The sequence below is a fragment of the Chiloscyllium plagiosum genome, chromosome 18, assembly GCF_004010195.1.
Source record: "Chiloscyllium plagiosum isolate BGI_BamShark_2017 chromosome 18, ASM401019v2, whole genome shotgun sequence".
Lineage (NCBI taxonomy): Eukaryota > Metazoa > Chordata > Chondrichthyes > Orectolobiformes > Hemiscylliidae > Chiloscyllium > Chiloscyllium plagiosum.
The window spans coordinates 34,003,146-34,023,023 of NC_057727.1; the positions used below are offsets into that span (position 1 = coordinate 34,003,146).

At 39.6% G+C, this 19,878-nt stretch overlaps 1 protein-coding gene across 1 annotated transcript in view; it reads right to left on the reverse strand.

Moving 5' to 3' along the window:
- Positions 1–19,878, reverse strand: part of LOC122559039 (protein FAM107B-like) — a 208,513-nt gene that overhangs the window by 88,510 nt on the left and 100,125 nt on the right. The window contains exon 3 of the mRNA XM_043708195.1: positions 4,548–4,611. Coding sequence (XP_043564130.1) covers positions 4,548–4,611 — 64 coding nt within the window. The remainder of the gene's footprint in view (positions 1–4,547; positions 4,612–19,878) is intronic.

A 19,878-nucleotide genomic window follows, 5' to 3' on the forward strand; every position in this document is an offset into this window, starting at 1 on the left:
TCCTGAAGAAGGGCTTATGCCCGAAACGTCGATTCTCCTGTTCCTTGGATGCTGCCTGACCTGCTGCACTTTTCCAGCAACACATTTTCAGCTCTGATCTCCAGCATCTGCAGTCCTCACTTTCTCCTCGAAGATTTTTACCTGATAATGCTCAGGTCCATTTTCCTGCAATTCCTGTAACCCTTGATTCCCTTACTGATTAAAAATAACTTCACCTCTCATTGTTCTAAACTCCAATGAGTACTCAACCTCTCACTAACTTACTCAACTGACTTACTCAACCTCTTCTCATAAAACCACACTCGTTTAATATATACTGTACCTTCTCTGGACTGCCTCCAATGCTAGTATATCTTTTCTAGGATAAATGGTCCAAAACTGTTCACAGAATTCCAGGTGTGGAATAACTCGTGCCATGTATTGTTTTAGCAAAACATTCCTACTTTTATACTCTATTCCCTTTGAGATAACGGCGAACATTTCCTTTGCCATCCCTATTGCCTGCTGAACTTGGATACTAGCTTGTCGTAATTCATGTATAAGGACCCCCGAATTTCACTGTAGCTTTCTCCAGTATTTCTCCATTTGAATAATATTCAACTCCTCTATCTTTCCTGCCAAGGTGCATTACCTCACATTTTCCTATATCATATTTCATCTGCCAAGTTTTTGCCACTCGCTTAACCTGTTTATATCCCTCAGGAAGTGTTATCCTCACCACCTGCCTTCCCACCTTTGTTGTGTCACCTGCAAACTTGATTATAGCACATTCACATTGCTTATCCAGGTCATTGATATATATTGAAAATAACTGTGACCCCAGCACTGATCACTATAGCAGTACATTAGTTACATGTTGCTTTTCTGAAAATGCCTCCCTTATTCTAACTCTCTGTCTTCTACTAGTTAGCCAATCCTCTCTCCATGCTCTGTACTACTACTGGTATCATAGGCTATTATGTTATTAAGTAGCCTGATGTATGGTACCTTGTCAAGTGCCTTCTGAGATTCCAAATATATTACACCCACAGCTTCACCTTTATTTATCCTGCTTGTTACCTTCTTAAAGAATTCTCGTAAATTTTAGTCAAGCATGACTTCCTCTTTCCGAAACCATGCTGATGCTGCTCTGCTCATACATCCTTTATAATGGAATCTAACATTTTCCCAATAAGTGACATTAGGTTAACTGGCCTGTAGTTATTGTTTTCTTTGTCTCCTTCTCTTTCTAAATAAAGATATTGCATTCACAGTTTTCCAATCCTCGGAGACTTTTCCAGAATGTTTGAATTGCTGGAAGATTATTACCAGTGCACCCACTACCTCTGTAGATATTCCTTTAATATCCTTAGATGCATCTGTTATGGACTAGTCCAGGCCCCCTCAAAACATTTCAAGAAGGCAGCCCAGACCCTAACTTTTCTAATTGTTGTAAGCAGGTGTAAAGTGGATATTCCAGAGGTGATGCAGCTGGCCCAACTACTCAATCTTAAACAAAACATAATCTATTTATACACGAACAAAAGCAAACTGAATTTAGAATAACATAACTACTTGAAAAGCCAACTGACATGAAAATACAAATTAATGAACAGCTTTTCCAAATACCTGCAACATCCCATAACATACACCCTGGCAAAAAGGTAAATTCAAACACACGTTCTTACAGGAGCGATGTTAGAGAGAGAGGATCAGCATGGAGCTGTTTCTTTGGGTCCAGCAGCTTCTTTGGGTTCCCAGCTAAAACCTGACCAGCAGCTGCGAACAAAACAGCTGCTAAAACCAAACCCTGAACTGGGAGAACTGGCCACTCCCCTTTCATTGTACAAGTGTTTTTAAAAAAAACACTTAAAAGCTTCTTCAAGTGGATAAACCCAGACATATCAGAACATCTGCTGAGTTTTAAATAGTGACCCCTAGTTCTGGGTTCACCAATGGGAGAAAACATCCTCTCCATATGTATCCTGCCAAGATTCCTCACAGTCTTCTGTGTTTCATTGAAGTCTTCTAAACGCGATTGAATACAAGTCTACCCTATAAGACAATCCTCTCATTCAGGTAAAATAGGATTTCCATTCAAATCTTTCTCACAATACACTGTCATTACTTTTGTTGTTACTTAGTTCTGAAGAAAGGTCACTTGACCTGACATATTCAATATGTTTTCTCTCCATAGATGCTGCCAACCTTCTGAATTTCTCCAGAAATTTCTGTTTGTTTTCCTCTCATTCAGGTATTCATCTGGTAAAGGTTTTCGGAACTGTCTACAATGTATTTACATCCTTCTGTCAGAAATTAAGTTAACTAATATTGTACACAGTACAGGGGCGGCATGGTGGCACAGTGGTTAGCACTGCTGCCTCACAGCACCAGAGACCTGGGTTCAATTCCCGCCTCGGGCAACTGTCTGTGTGGAGTTTGCATATTCTCCCCGTGTCTGCGTGGGTTTTCTCTGGGTGCTCTGGTTTCCTCCCACAGTCCAAAGATGTGCAGGTTAGGTGAATTGGCCATTCTAAAATTGCCCATAGTGTTAGGTGAAGGGGTAAATATAGGGGGTGTGTGTTGCTCTTCGGAGGGTTGGTGTGGAATTGTTGGGCCAAAGGGCCTGTTTCCACACTGTAAGTAATGTAATGTACTCTAGATATGCACCACCAGCTTCTTGTTTAACTGAAGCAAAATCTTTCTTCATTCGTGGGATTTTGGCATCATTTATTACCTATAGAATATAATTTATTCACCATCCCTTATTGCCAATTAAGCTTCAACTACATTGCTATGAGTTCGGAGTGGGCCAGATGGTAGTTACCTTCACTAAAGAACTTAAGTGAACTTGATATGTTTATCTGACAATTGACAAGTGGTTCCATTTAACCTTTAATTCCAGATTTTTATTGAATTCAAACTCTACCACCTGCCATGACAGGATTTGACCCTGGGACCCCAGGATATTATCTGTGTCTCTGGATTAATAGTATAGCGATAATACCACGAGGCCATCACCTCTATACTTTATTCATGTACTCACTTCTCCTTATGGTCAATGATAACATGCTATGAGCTTTCCTAATTACTTGCTGCACCTGCGTACCAACCTTTTCATGATTCATGAATCTACAATCTCTAACCATTTAGATAATATCCTTTTTTATTCTTCCTGTCAAAATGGATAATTTCCTATGTTCCCATATTATAATTTATTTGCTAGATCTTTGCTTAATCACTTCATCTCCTATATCTTTTTGTAGCCTCACATCTTCATGAATTACTTTCACACCTATTGTTGTGCCATCAGCAAATTCGACAACCAAACCTTCTGTCCATTGATCCAAGTTATTTATATAGGTTGTAAACAGTTGAAGTCACAGCACCAATTCCTGTGGCACATTATTAATTAAATCTTGCCAACCTGAAAAAGACATATTTGTGCCTATTCTCTGTTTCCTGTTAGCCAACCATGCCAATATGCTATTCCTAAACCACAAGCTTTCGTTTTTCATAGTAACATTCAATGTGGCACCTTATCAAATGCCTTCATGAAATCTAAACACAGTACATACACTGGTTCCCATTGATCCACAGCACATATGACCTCCTCAAGAAGTCCAGGAGATTGGTCAAACACAATCTCCAAGTTAGACATGAGTTGCCAGTCAGAATGTTTTGAGACTACATGGTAGAGATTATAGGTTTGGAAGGTGCTGAGGAAGATGCAAGAAAAGTTTTGACATGACCAGCCTCCAGGTTGGTACAAGAACCTATAGTATTGTGGGAGGACAAATGTTGTATTCCTTAGAGTTCAACAAATGCATTACATGCCAAAGAATGTTTTCATATGACCACATATGTGTTAAGGTAATGATATGAAGGGGTTGAGTAGTAATAGATTTAACAATGCTTGTATGCTGTAATTGAGGAGGCAATCTTGCCCCTGACAATACATTCAAGAATTTGGACAAGCAGTAACATTACCCTGTGCCTTTGAAAACTGTAGAACATCACTGCCAAAGTAAAATGTAAAAGTGCAATGATGGTATTTCCTAATTTCTTGCTCAAGCATTAACAAATGCATTTCCTGCATTAAAAATAGCACAACATTGAGACTCCCATACTGAGGAAAATAAATATTGATTGAAATTGTTTGTAAAATCTCAGTTTGATTTGGTATTTTCAAGGCTGCACCCTTTCTGTGGAACTGTGGAGAAGGCCTCATTATATGGGATAAACTACATTTTTGATGAAGTTGTGGGAACAGTTGATGCAAATTCCATGCTTGAATGTAATAATCACATTTCAGTTGCATATTCAAAAACCCTTTCCTATGATTTGTGATTCAATATGATATAAGCATGTTATTGTCTCTAAGGGATCTTCAATGGATCTTAACATAAATATACCCTTTGGACAATCAGTTTAGTCGTTGACAGGAGTGACTTGAACTTAATCTCATTTGGCTACATTTTCTAATGTGGATCCAATGTTTGTTTAAAATTTGCATTCACATAGTTTTGTTCTGACTGGACTTCATATAACTTAGAATGAGAGCTTACCCGAGCCATTCAGTATGTGTTGTTTATTTTCACTCTGTGACTTGGATTGCAAAGAATATTCTTTCTGCAAGAAAAAAAAAGTGAAAAATATTCATGGATATGCACATAAATATTTGCATGTTTTTCATTGGCCAAATTGACTGAGAATTTTTTTTCCCAAAAAGCAAAAATATAAAATTGTCTACATCTGCCCAATGTTCTGCTAGAAGTGTTATATTTCCAGCATTTGCTGCTATTGTTAAGAGAATTATTTAACCTGTATGGAAACATAGAATAACTCCCCTGAAGAATTAGTGAAGAAATACATTTGCAATTTTCTGAGATGTATTGCGAATGTGTTCTCCAATGTAAGAAAAAGTGCACCACCAATAAAAACTTAGAAAATGAGCCCATGCATCTCATCATTTGACAAGAAACATCAATAAGATTTTCTTCATCATAACCAACAATATGGAGGAGATGACAATTATTCTGTTTGTTTATGACTGTGATCAAACTCATTAAAATATGGGAACAGTAGTGGTGAACAACTGTGGTTCTTCTCAAGGAGAAAGTGAGGACTGTAGGTGCTGGAGATCAGAGTCGAGAGTGTGGTGCTGGAAAAGCACAGCAGGTCAGGCAGCATCCGAAGAGCAGGAGAATTGATGTTTTGGGCATAAGCTCTTCATCAGGAATTAAGCCCTGATGAAGGGCTTATGCTCAAAACGTCAAATCTCCTACTTCTCAGAAGCTGCCTGACCTGCTGTGCTTTTCCAGCACCACACTCTTGACTGTGGTTCTCCTCAAGTAATGTTATCCATTCCTCCCAGGTGTAAATATCAGAAATGCTTTTGGTGACATGCAGAGAGTAAATTGAATCAGATTTAAATAGTCAATGTAGTTGCACTGCTGAACAGAATTCATTCATTAACAATGTTATTGCTGGCAGAATCACCATCAGGACTGTACAAGTACTAACAATAACTGGACCTGATCTGAGCTTCCTGCTATGCTCTTTAAAAAAATCATTGTTGTTGAATTAATACTGTGTCATATGGATACAGTTGGTTCAGTTAGCTGTATACTGTGTCTCAAAAGAGTAACTCAAAACCCGTACACTTCAAAAGGATTCACATAATTAATTTCCCACTAGTTCTTTCTTCTAAAATGATTGAGGCTATTTTCCTACCTATCACAGCATTGTGCGTTTGTAATTTGTACATAGTAGCTTTACATGATCTGCCTTGAGAGACAAGAGTTTAGTTCACTTTACACAGTTTTTGTTTTGAAAAATATAGTACAAGTGGCCATCTGTAGGCTTAAAGTTGGAAGTGAAGATCAAAGTCTTTTGCTATAAATTCTGTGTCCTCCGATCTTATACTCCATAATCACCTGATGAAGGGACAGCACTCCAAAAGCTAGTGCCTCCAAATAAACCTGTTGGACCATAACCTGGTGTTGTGTGACTTTTTTTTAACTTTGTACACCCAGTTCAACACTGGCACCTACAAATAATTGTTTTCTGTGTAAGACACAGACTCACAAATGGGACAAAGGCCCTCAGTTTTGGAACTGAAAAGTGATTGGTCTATCTCAAAGAATCCTAGAAAGGCAAAGTAACTCAAAAATTCTAAATGTCTCTTTTCAGCAATAGGATTCTGGATCAGTGGTGCTGGAAGAGCACAGCAATTCAGACAGCATCCAACCCTCTTTTCAGTAATACTCAGTTTCTGTATTACTAATAGCAAAAATCTCACATCCATAAATGGTCCAAATATTTAAGCATATTGATATTGATAGTGGAATAGAAACAGATTTCAACATAAATGAGTATTTCTAAGCTTGTGTGCTATCAGCAATTCATGTGCAAATTATACTTAAAATTGCACTCATTCTCTGAATTGATTGTTTTGCTCAAATTTCCACTCAGACTCATTTGCATATTGTTGAACATAAAATCCTCTATGCGCCACCTCTATCAAGCAGGACATTGAAGTGGATTCTTTTTTCTTGCATTAAAATATTACCTGACATAGTTAAGAGTGGTAAGGTGGTTCAGTTTCATTTAGTATTTTTGAAACAGAGTTGCGAATGTGTTCTCCAATGTAAGAAAAAGTGCACCATCAATAAAAATGGCCACTGTAATCCATCTGAAATTTAGTTACAATAACAATTGATGGGAACAAAAAGAGAGTTTTTATTGGTACCTTGGATGCAAACCTGTGGTTATATCTGACAATACGCTCTATAAAGAAATTAATACATGGTCAATCATACATTTCTCTTTCTGAAATTGGATGGGGTTGTATTTTAGATGCCAATGACTTTAATACCTGGTGGAAGCCCTTGTTATTAACCATTTGCCATAGCAGCTTATACAGAACAGTCTGTTTATTTGTAGATCTTTTCATGAATCAAAACAACTATCCCTGTTAACTGGATTTCCTATAACAGTGGGAGTGTAGTGTAATTACTTGTAAATCAAGCCTAAGATTACGTGATTCATTTGGTAAATGATGCTTTGTTGCTGGATGTGAGTTTAAAAGCAGTACTCCAATTTTTACACATGAGTGAGCAGTGGGGATGGTGGCCACAAATGCAACCTTGCTGAACCTGCGTTTAATCAAAACAAGAAGCATTTCAGTCAGAAAGACTGGACTATCACCTGTGAAAAATCCAAATTTTAATTAACATTGAATTGACTTAAGAAAATAAAGATACATTTACATGTTTTGTTAATATATAATATTGGTTAATTAAACACTTTATATTTAAAAGCTTATACAGCTCTTGCACTTAAAATGTTGCTTAATGCTAACAGCGTTCTTGAAGGGTCAAAAATGAAAATCAATAGCAGAAATTTGCCCTAATGATTAATTTGTTCTGGGGACATGATCAGTTTTGAGGGCATGATTGACTTTCAATGCAAAATCCTTTAAGTCAATGCAAAAGATCTTGGAAATACTCTCTGCACTGTGCATCATTTAGGTTTGCAGTGTCTCAATTTCGTGTGCTGGTTTTGCTGATTTCAGGTGAATTATGCTGGAAAACCCTACACAATCTGTCAGAAATTCTACCTCACTGTCTCAGATTGAGAATTCCATGTTCCATTGGTAAAATTACCTGTGCTTTTCTTTGAAGAATTGCTACTTAACATGATCTTCACAATTTGCAACTGGTGAAATTATTCATTTTGTGGTATCTGTATTGTCAGAATCCCAAATGCATTGAATTGAAATGTCTGGTCATGTTGTTGTACCAATCTACCTATCATTACATGCTTGTCACTATCGTACTTGAGTTGATGTCACATTGGCATTGTGCTATTGGAAGTAGCCTAAGGCATGCTAAACCATTTCTGGGAACTACAAAATAATAAGATAGCCAATACAAATGCAGAGTTGTAAAAATGTTCCCAATAGTTTTGAGGAATCACTACGTAATTCATAGCAACACTGCAAAACTTGAATTGCAGAAACAAAAGAGCTTTTGTATCGTTCCATTTTTCTATGTGAGGTTATTGTGTCAACTTCAGTAGTTGCTAGGCAATACTTAATCAGACACTGCTCCCTTTCACAGGCATTTCCCAGTCTCTAACTCTCTTAAAATTATTGGCACTCTTGCTTGTTTTTCATTGAACAGATACCATGATAAGACTATTCCTGATATTCTTCCAACTCATTTCACAATTGAATTAGATATCTTGTACAGCCAGTGGAAATCAAATATAATAAACAACAATCCTATGAATGAGGCACATAATTCAAACTCATGTCACTGATGCTAGTTTATTCTAGAACTGCTTGAAAGCATTCGAAATTTTAAGCAAAATAGGTGTGAAAGTATTCCATGAGCTTCTGTAACATGAAAAGTTTCTCACCTTTATTAAGACTGTAGATACTATTGCAGTAGTAACCCTGTCATCTTTTGCATTCGTATCAACCAATAAACATATTAAGAAAACGCATGTTAACATTTTATCCAAGTTAGAACGTCTAAAAGTTCATAGATTGGTAACATTTTACCACAAATGATGGTCTAGAAGAGTAAGAAGTGATCTTACTGCAACATATACAATCCTGAAAGAACTTGACAGGCTAGGTGCTGAAAGTATGTTTTCCTCTGTGAGACAGACTAGAACTAGGGGACACGTTCTAAGACTAGGGTGTCTTCTATTTAAGATGGAAATGAGAAGTTTTCTTTTCTCTCAGAGGTTTGAGAGTCTTTGGTACTCTCGCACCAGAGAACAGTGGAGGTAGATTCACTGAAGCATTTCCGCACAAACACCTTTAATTCAGTACAGTCCCTACACGCCTGGATGAGTGCAACTCCGACAGCACTCAAGAAGCTTGACACCATCCAGGATAAAGCAGCTCGCTTGATTGAATGTTTGTGAATATGATGACAATCAGTCAGTAGTAGCAACATGCAATATCTACAAGATGCACTGCAAAAATTCGCCAAAGAACCTTAAACAATACCTTCCAAACACAGCCATTTCCATATAGAAGGACAAGGGCAACAGATATTTGGGAACAACATCACTAGCACATTCCTCTCCAAACCACTCACCACACTGGACTTGGAAATATAGCCATTTCTTCACTACTGCTACATCAAAATCTTGGAGCTCCCTCCCTGACGAATGTGTGGGTCTACCTGCAGCACCTGGACAGCTATTGTTCAAGAAGGCAGCTTGCCACCACTTTCTCAAGGGCAACTAGGGATGGGCAATAAATATTGGCCCAGACAACAATGTCCATGACCACATATGAATAGAAAAAAGTAAGTTTTACTTGAAGATACACAACTAACTTTGCATAGAGATGATGCTTGGAGGTTCTGTGCAATTTTTAAGAACAAAACTGACACTTAGGCATTCAATAGGCAAGGTTATGCTTGCAAGCGTTATGAGTTGGAAATATGGAGAAAGTGAGGACTGCAGATGCTGAAGTTCAGAGTCGAGAGTGTGGTGCTAGAAAAGCACAGCGGGTCAGGCAGCATCCGAGGAGCAGGAGAATCAAAGTTTTAGGCATAAGTCCTTCATCAGGAATGATTTTCCTGGTCCTCAGATGCTGCCTGACCTGCTGTGCTTTTCCAGCACCATACTCTCGACTCTGAGTTGGAAATATATCAACCAGTACATTGAACCAGATTGTTTAATAGGCATTCAGCTGATTCCAGACAGTTAAGCACTGACCACTGACTGCCCCCACAACCTCTTCTCACTTACACTGGAGGCATTGCTTAGAAGGCTTTCTGCCCTCTTCGGGTGGGAGTGGGGCTGGGGATGTCCCTCCTCCTGACCACATCTAAACCAGGATTGAAGGATCCAGTGCACCAAATCTGCAGGTTGCAAATTGCAACTGTTTCTCTCTTCGTTCAGAGGGGGCAGTGGGCAGCAGCTGCCTGGTATCAGGCTCCTAGCTCTCAAACAGGCATGTGGCCAAATAATATGGTAATGTTGGCTCCAGGCTTGAGTTATTTCAATAAACCCTTGCATAACTTTAATGTGCTTCCCCAGGAAAGGTGAACAAATGTGTGCAACATACTGGGCAAACTGGATGATCAGAAAGATCATCTTTGAAGATATTCAAAATGACAGGCTTTATTCTTCTCACTAGATTCTGTGATGATTGACATTTATTAACCTCGGTGTAACTGGATCAAAGTAGAAATTCCACTTCTGATGTTAACTGACCAGAATACAACTTTTTCAGTGTGAGTACAGAAACTATTACATTGGTTTGCAAAGGTTACAAGTTCATGCAAATTAAGCTGTGGAAGAGTTTTGAAGACTATCATTTCTCTGGATTGAATTTGGATAATAAAGAAATACAAAAGGACATTTAATATTATATTGTTAGTGGCCTGGCTAAAAATTACTTTAGCTTATTATAGGAAAAGTGATCAATTATTAACACACACGAAATTAAACAGTGCACAGAAATACCTGTCTATGGTGACCTATTGTGCACACATGAAAGGACAAAATTAAACACATTCAAAGCAGGAACAAGGCATGAATTACACCACATCATTGAATGCAGTCTACAGTCACAGCAAGCCTCAATGAAATTGGTTCACTCTGGTTTGCAAACACGTGGGGCTGAATTTTCACTGAAGAGAACGAAAGGAGCTGAGTGTTCTGTTAGTGCATCAGTAAGCCACCTCTTGTGGGAATCTGACTAAAGTTTAGATTGTCACAGGGGTGAGCTCTTAATTGATATCAGGCTCATATTGGTAGTCTACCTGGGGTGCACAGGATATATTGGTAGGAATAATTGGGAGGTTACATTACTTGGAAGATAAAAGTGGAGTACAGTGACAAAGAGTTCTCTAAATATAAATACAACCATCAGATAAAAATGCACTGTGGATTAGCAAATCATTAAAAAAAATTAAACCAAGTACAAATGCTTTACTTCAATAGGGATAGAATTGAAAGATGAATAAGATGCAGTCATTCCTCTGTATCTGCAAACTCACAAATCGTGAATTTCTCTATTCGTAGTAAAAAAAAGTAACCAATCATTCAAAATCCGTGGACAAAACTCACCTATCCGCAAACACTTTCACTCACACAGTAATCTCTCTCTCGCTGCTGACCTATTCCAGTATATAGCTGCTCTCCTCATACTTCCATGAGCAAGGATACGGGTTCTGAGGAGGATGAATAGGTTCAGGACATCTGTCAGATGGAGGTAGAGGAGGAGGGTGCATCATTGGGGGAGACTGGCTAGGAGGGGAGCATGTCTGCACAGTCCTACCCTTACCATACCCAGTAACCATCCATAACCTCCTCAACAATGCCCAGTCCTGTAATGCAGAATTTACTGCTCTAATCGGTAAGTTACAATGCATTACAATAGTTTTAAATATTTTATTCTATTAATATTAACTTTTATTTCAGATGTTTTAATGCTTATTATTTCAACCCCAAAAAATCCAAAAATAAGAGGCAAAAAGTCAGAATCTTGAGTCCAGGAAACTAACCCTATTTTTACCATCAATTATTAAGGTCTGCACTCGCGAATTCATTATTCCCTGGGATTTTCAGAAATGGAATCCTCACAGATACTAAGGAATGAATATTTGTTAAGTCTGTATTAAACATTAGTTGGACCACACTTAAGGTTAGCATGTGCAGTTCTGGTTACTGCGTTTTGAAAGGATCTAGAAGCATTGGAGAGGATACAGAGAAAATTGACAAAGAAAGCATCAGAAATGTGTGCTTATATGTCATACCAGGAAAGAATTGCCAGACTCAGTCTCCGTTGTCTTGAGAAGACTGAGGGATGACCTAATGGACGTCTTCAAAACAATGAAAGCTTTCAATAGCACAGACATAGAGAAAATAATTAATCTTGTTGGAACAGCATCATTAGAAGCTATCATTATAAAATAACCACCATGCTTATTCAGATATTAAAATTAAAATACTGTATTCAGAGATAGATGTGAAACTGCCCCTTTCCTTGGGAGGTTCTGGCTGTGGATGCGGTGAAAAGCCTCTGCAGAAAGTGAGCAGTTAGGCTGTGAAATGCACTGCCTGAAAGTGTGGTGGAGACAGGTTCATTTGAGGCATTCAAGATGGAATTATTCTATGTTCAAGAGTATGGGGAAAATAAAGAGGCAATTAACACTAGGTAATGATACCCATTTCATGAGCCACTGCAGGCACAGTGGGCCAAATGTCCTCATCCTGCACTGTAACAATTCTGTGATTCTGTGACTACCTCTAGCAAAGAAGTCATCAGTGACCAGCAAAAGCAGCAGTAAGCAAACTTTCTGCAGATGCCATGACCATCCACAGCAGATCCTTCAAATGAGGCACAAGTGAAGGGTTTCAATCCCACAATGACTTTGATGACCACTGGCAGGTCTTGGCAGCCAATGGTGTGAGGTTTTCCAATAAGGACATTAATGTCTGTGACTATCGAACAGAAGAGTGACCAGGGCATTGGTTCTCAGTCATCTCCAGGTAATGTTATCTCTAGTGGTTGATCCTGCTTTAGGGGTTTGAATTTAGTTGGCTTTCCTGCCCTTCCTTCTCTCCCAATGCTCAGGCATCAGCACTTTTCCTGAAGGGTGTTGCCTTCATCACCTTGGGACTCAGAATCTGACAGTCATGCCTCACCACCAACTGAAGCATTTGACCTGGAAAATTAGCTGCGCAAGTGACGTTGGCACTTTTGCCACTTGCTAGCTGTCTCAGTGATGCCAGAAGTAGCTGAATACCCACTCTCTTTGCCAACTATGTAGCACTTTGGTACCCTGTACCAAGTGTCCATATTCCCGTTCCCCCACTGATTTTCGTATGAGATTTGGTATTGTAATTAGGGCAGCTATAACTCAGTCTGCTTCACTGTTCTAAACATGTCAGTTTCTAAGACTTACCTGGCCCTTTACATATCCCAGCCATACCTTTTCCATGAGCTTTTAATGAGTTTTTAAACAATGTTGAATGACCTTAATGGGGATGGAGGCAGGATTCCTGTCCTGTGCTTCATTATGTTCATTGTCAACACCTTGAAACTGGGACATCGACTTCTGCTGATATTCCTCGGGGATTTCTGTCTTCGCTCTCACCTTTGGGGGAGCACCAAAACTTCAGCCTATGTGTAAACCAACTACATATTTTAAATGTAATTATTTCTCATTGACTGAGAAAAGTCACATTTCATTTTTGTTTGTGTGATTTCTTCCACCAAGCAAATTGTGGCTTTTTCACAAGCCACCAATTCTTGGTAATTGGAAATCATTCATCTTGGCAACATCTTTCCATATATGATTGCTAATTCCAACAAATTCACCCAAAACCACTCATTGGTTATTTTGCCAATTTGTTAAATCTTGTGCACTCTTGTTACTGACCCTCCTGCCAGTGGAAACAGTTTCTTCCTATTTACTTCATAAAAGTCTGTCATAATTTTAAATACCTCTGTTAAAACTTTACTGAACTTGCTCTGCTGTTGAGAGAAAAATCCCAGCTTCTCTAGTTATTTACACAACTACAGTCTCTCATCCTTGGCATCATTCTGGTAAATTCTCCTTTGAATCCTCATCAAGATTTGACATCCTTGCCAAGGTTGGTGCCAGAACTGAGCACAATGCTCACTCATTAGAGCTCATCTAAAGCATAACTTTGTGCTGCTCTGCACATTGAGCTGCTTATTTACAAATCCAAGGATCCCATATGCTGCTTTAAACAGCTTTATGAACTTGTTCAGCCTCTTTCAAAGGGAGAATATCACAGTCCTGTCATAGTGCAGAAGGAAGCCATTTGACCCATCACGTCTGCACTGGCTTTTTAAATAAGCATCTCACCCATTGTCATACTGAAAACAACAAGTGCTGGAGATCACAGTGGGTCAGGCAACATCCATGGAGAGAGAGCTTGCATGTTTTTTGTACAAATTCCAGCATCGGCAGTCATTTACTCACTCAATGCCTTACCTTTCCCTTCTCCCAATAACCTTGCATATTCTCCCATTTCAAATAACCATTCCATTCCTTTTGGAATTCTTTGGTTAAACTTACCTCCATTATATTCTCAGGGAGGGCACTGCAGACCTTAACAACTCACTGCATAAACAGATTTTTCTATATACTTTAAACTTATGTCCCCTTATTCACAATCCTTTCACAAACAGGAACAGTTTCGCTCTATCTGTCCAAATCCCTCCTGATATTGAACACATCCATCAAGTCTTCTCTCAGTCTTCATTTCTCCAACGTACTAAGTGTCTACTTCTGCAACATATCCTCATAGTTAAAGTTCCTTGGCACTGGAACTAATCTCTTGAATCTTTTCTACACTTTCTACAATGTCATTACATGCCTCCTACTGTGTGATTCCCAGGAATGGATGCAATTCTCCAGCTGAGGCTGAACTCATGTCCTGTACACATTTAACATAGTCCTATTGCCCTTGTGTTCTATGCTGCTAGTAATAAAGCCTAGGATACTCAAACTGTTGTAAGGGACCACATATTTTTCTTTTTTTGGACTAGAAGCCGGAACAGAAATCAGACCCTGCTATATCACTGAAGTACCAACAGTTTTGGAAGGATCATGTGGTGCATATTTTCTGCTGTGTAAGACAATGTTGCTTTTCGATGCAGTGAGGTGGATAATCTGAGACAGAATGGCACCAGGAATCTTTGAATTGAGAGAAGAACTGCCTGACGACAGCCCTGGAATTAATCCAGCTGGAGATTGTAATAGATCTGTAAGTCCAGCGTAGCAAGAGACCTCCAGGGCCGGCAAACAGAAAACTTCCCTTAGTGTGTGAAAGGTCAAATAAAACAAGAAATTTAAAGTAAGAAATTTAGTTCAAATAAAGACCCAGGTCCATTGGATCAACTATCAAAGTGACGAACGAGTATTGCTTTACAGTCAACAATATGTCATCAATGCTGAAATTAAATGGATCTAAGGCAATTTAACCTGCAGTCGTGATCTGCAGTTTTGATCTTCAGAATTTTCTTTTCCCTGTCTATATTTTTCTACTCATAGTATCTGTAACAGATAGTCTGTCTCTTGTCTTTCTTAAGGAGAAAGTGAGGTCTGCAAATGCTGGAGATCAGAGCTGGAAATGTGTTGCTGGAAAAGCGCAGCAGGTCAGGCAGCATCCAGGGAACAGGAGAATCGACGTTTCGGGCATAAGCCTGAAGAAGGGCTTATGCCCGAAACGTCAATTCTCCTGTTCCCTGGATGCTGCCTGACCTGCTGCGCTTTTCCAGCAACACATTTCCAGCTCTTGTCTTTCTTAATCCTGGATGGGTAAATGTGCATTTGTTGTTTTAAAGGGATAAAGTTTAAGTCTCTTAACAGTAGATTAGTAATCTTCTCTTTTCTGTATACTTTAAACCTATGTCCCCTTATTCACAATCCTTTCACAAACAGGAACAGTTTCGCTCTATCTGTCCAAATCCCTCCTGATATTGAACACATCCATCAAGTCTTCTCTCAGTCTTCATTTCTCCAACGAACTGAGTGTCTACTTCTGCAATATATCCTCATAGTTAAAGTTCCTCGGCACTGGAACCATTCTCTTGAATCTTTTCTACACTTTCTCCAATGTCATTACGTGCCTCCTACTGTGTGAGGAGGCACATAGAGGTTTCCAGCATAACAACTGGCCCTACAGTCCAGCTTGTCCATAGCACCCAGTTTTCACACTTGAAATTGTTCCATTTGCCTGCATTTGGAATGTATCCCTCCATACTTATCCCATCCGTGTACCTGTCTCCATTTGTAAAAAGTAAATGTGTTTACAATAAGTACAAATATTTTCTCTTAATGATGAAATCAGTTTGAACAATCTTTACCCTGAATAGCAGTCAGTCAGGCAATTGGTAAGTCATCACAGTCGATTGGGATTTATAGATTTCTGAAGGCTTGTGAAACAGTGGGGTCAACTATAGTCCATCCTTCTCAGTTAAGTTGTATCACTGTTGTGCCACATTTAATGATGTATATGTATATATACACCCAAATTTCTCTGCTTCTGAACTCCATTTAGAATTGTGTCCTTTATTTTACATTGCCTGTGTTAGTTACTTCACATTTGACTGCATTAAACCCCATTTGCTATTCGCCTGCCCATTCCACAAACTGATTTATACCCTTTGATGCTCTGCACTACACTTTCTCAATGTTTCCAGACTTCATATTACCTACAAATTTTGAAATCGTGTCCTGTATGCTAAGGTCTGCATCACTAATATGGATCACGAAAAGCAAGATTCCCAAACTTACCTTTGGAGAACATTCTACAAATCGTCCCTGGCTTTAAAAACATTCAGTAACCACGACTCTTTGTTTTCTGTCACTCAGCTAATTTTTTATCCATGTTGTTGCTGTCCCTTTCTATTTCTGAGCAGTGACTTTGCTCAGAAGTCTGTTTTGCAGCAGTTAAGTTAAATGCCTTTTGCAAGCAGACATGCAAAATATCAAGAGCATTGTCTTCATTAACCCTCTCTATTGCTTCCACAAAAGCTCCAGCAAATTAGTTGAACATGACATTTCCTCAACAAATCCTTGCTGACTTTGCTTAATTAACACACATATGTGACTATTCATTGTTGTCATTTCTAGATGTTTCAACTCCATTAAAATTAAAATACTGTATTTGGAAAGGCAAGGACAGATTAGGGATAGTCAACATGGCTTTGTGCGTGGGACCAAAGAGGATTAATGAGGGTAGAGCGCTAGGTGTGATCTATATGGACTTCAGCAAGGCATTCAACAAGGTTCCCCATGGGAGACTGGTTAGCAAGGTTAGATCTCTTGGAATACGGAGAACGAGCCATTTGGATACACAACTGGCTCAAAGATAGAAGACAGAGGGTGATGGTGGAGGGTTGTTTTTCAGACTGGAGGCTTGTGACCAGTGGAGTGCCACAAGGATCAGTGCTGGGTCCACTTCTTTTCATCATTTATATAAATCATTTGGATGTGAGTATAAGAGGTATAGTTAGTAAGTTTGCAGATGGCACCAAAATTGGAGGTGTAGTGGACAGCAAAGAAGGTTACCTCAGATTACAACAGGATCTTGATCAGATGGGCCAATGAACTGAGAAGTGGCAGATGGAGTTTAATTCAAATAAATGCGAGGTGCTGCATTTTGGGAAAGCAAATCTTAGCACGACTTATACACATAATGGTAAGGTTCTAGGCAGTATTGCTGAACAAAGAGACCTTGGAATGCAGGTTCATAGCTCCTTAAAAGTGGAGTCACAGGTAGATAGGATATTGAACAAGGCATTTGGTATGCTTTCCTTTATTGGTCAGAGTATTGAGTACAGGATTTGGGAGGTCATGTTGCAGCTGTACAGGACATTGGTTAGGCCAGTGTTGGAATATTGCGTGCAATCCTGGTCTCCTTCCTATTGGAAAGATATTGTGAAACTTGAAAGGGTTCAGAAAAGATTTACAAGAATGTTGCCAGGTTGGAGGATTTGTGCTATAGGGAGAGGCTGAATAGGCTGGGGCTATTTTCCCTGGAGCGTCGGAGGCTGAGGGGTGACCTTATAGGGGTTTACAAAATCATGAGGGGCATGGATAGGATGGGGAGTCCAGAACTAGAGGGCATAGGTTTAGGGTGAGAGGGGAAAGATATAAAAGGGACCCAAAGGGCAACATTTTCACGCAGAGGGTAGTACATGTATGGAATGTGCTGCCAGAGGAAGTGGTGAAGGTTAGTAGAAGTGCAACATTTAAAAGGCATCTGGATGGGTATATGAATAGGAAGAGTTTGAAGGGATATGGGCTGGGTGCTGGCAGGTGGGAGTAGATTGGGTTGGGATATCTGGTCAGCATGAATGGGTTGGACTGAAGGGTCTGTTTCAACATTGTACATCTCTATGACTCTATGACTGGCCTGTAGCTACTGTGCTTATAATAACATTAGTATTACATTTACAATTTCCCAAACACTTCCACTATCAATATGTCTAAAGTAGACTGAAAGGTTATGGTAACTGCCTCCTGAGTTTCCATACCTACTTGCTTGGACAGATCTCATCCCCACCTGGTCCTTTTTCCACTTTAAATACAGTCAGCATATGTCATATCACTCTCCTTATTCATTTTGAATGCTTCTAGTGTCTGAATTATCTTCTACTTTTTCCATGGCCTTGGTAGTATCTTATTCCTTGGTAAATACAGGTACAAAGTATTCACTTAAAACATTAGCCATGCCCACAGCCTCCAAGTGTAAATCCCATTTCTGATTCTAAATCGGCCCTAAACACGTTTTTAGCCCCTCTTTTACAATACTGAAACAGGAATGTGCATTTCCTTTTATGTTGATTGTGAAGTGTGCAGATGGAACATGGTGTGAGAAAATATGAGGTAATGCACTTTGTCAGGGAGCATACTGGACCTGAATGAATTGATTTTGATTTGATTTATTGTAGTCACATGGGTGGCATGGTGGCTCAGTTGTTAGCACTGCTGCCTCACAGCGCCAGGGACCTGGGTTCAATTCCTGCCTTGGGCAACTGTCTGTGTGGAGTTTGCACATTCTCCCCGTGTGTGCGTGGGTTTCCTCCATGTGCTCTGGTTTCCTCCCACAGTCCAAAGATGTGCAGGTTAGGTGAATTGGCCATGCTAAATCGCCCGTAGTTTTAGATGTAGGGAATGGTTCTGGGTGGGTTGCTCTTTGGAGGGTCGGTGTGGACTTGTTGGGCCGAAGATCCTGTTTCCACACTGTAGGGAATCTAATTTAATCTAAGTACAGTGAAAAGCTTTGTTTTGTGAGCAGCACAGACAGATCATAGCAAACAAGGACATACAGATCATGGGATGCTTAGACAGAGCGAGGGATACAAGGTTACAGCTGCACAGGAAGTACACAAAGCAAGATCATCTTTAGCAAAATCAACAATTATTTGAAGTTAGAGAGGTCCATTCAGCAGTCTAATAACAACAGGGAAAAAGCTGTTCTTGAACCTGTTGATTTGTGTGTTCAAGCTTCTGTACCTTCTGCCTGATGGAAGGCATTGAGAACAGAGCATTACTGGGATGGGAGGGGACGTTTGATGATGCTGGCAATCATTCTGTGGCAACAAGAAGTGTAAATGGAGTCCATGGATGGGAAGTTGACTTCCGCGATGGTCTGAGCTGTGCAAACAACTTCCTGTAGTTTCTTCTGGAACGGGGCAGAGCAATTGCCATACCAGGCCATTATGCACTAGATGGAATGCTTTCTATGGTACATCCATAAATGTTGGTGAGTGTCCTTATGGACACGCAAAATTTCCTTAGCCTCCAGAGGAAGAAGAGGCGTTGCTGCATCTTCTTGACCATTGTATCCAGGACAAATTGTTGGTTATCATCACTGCTAGAAACTTGACACTCTTGACACTCACCACCTCAGCTCCTTTGATGTAGATGGGGGCATGTCCTCCTCCTTTCTTCCTGTAGTCAATGATCAGTTTTTTTGTTTTGCTGTCATTGAGACAGGGATTGTTATCATTGCACCATGATACCAAGCAATCTATCTCCTTCCTGTATTCTGACTCATTGTTGTTTGATATGGTGGGAGAAACATGTAAGGAGTCAACAATAGGTGGAGAAAGAGTGCAAGGAGAGAGAAGAACAGTTGAACAGACAAAGGAGTGGATAACTATCAGCTAGGACAATGAATAACTACTAATGGGAACTATTAGTGGTTAACAATGGGTGCTGCGTAAAGCAGACCAACTTTATAACAAGGCCTCAGGTGTTAGGGGTCAGGGTAAGGACTTCGGAGAAGGTGTGCCAAGTCCTAAAATTGTTGAACTTGATATTCAGTCCAGAAGGATTTCCAAGAGAAACCCAAAACATTAACTCTGATTTC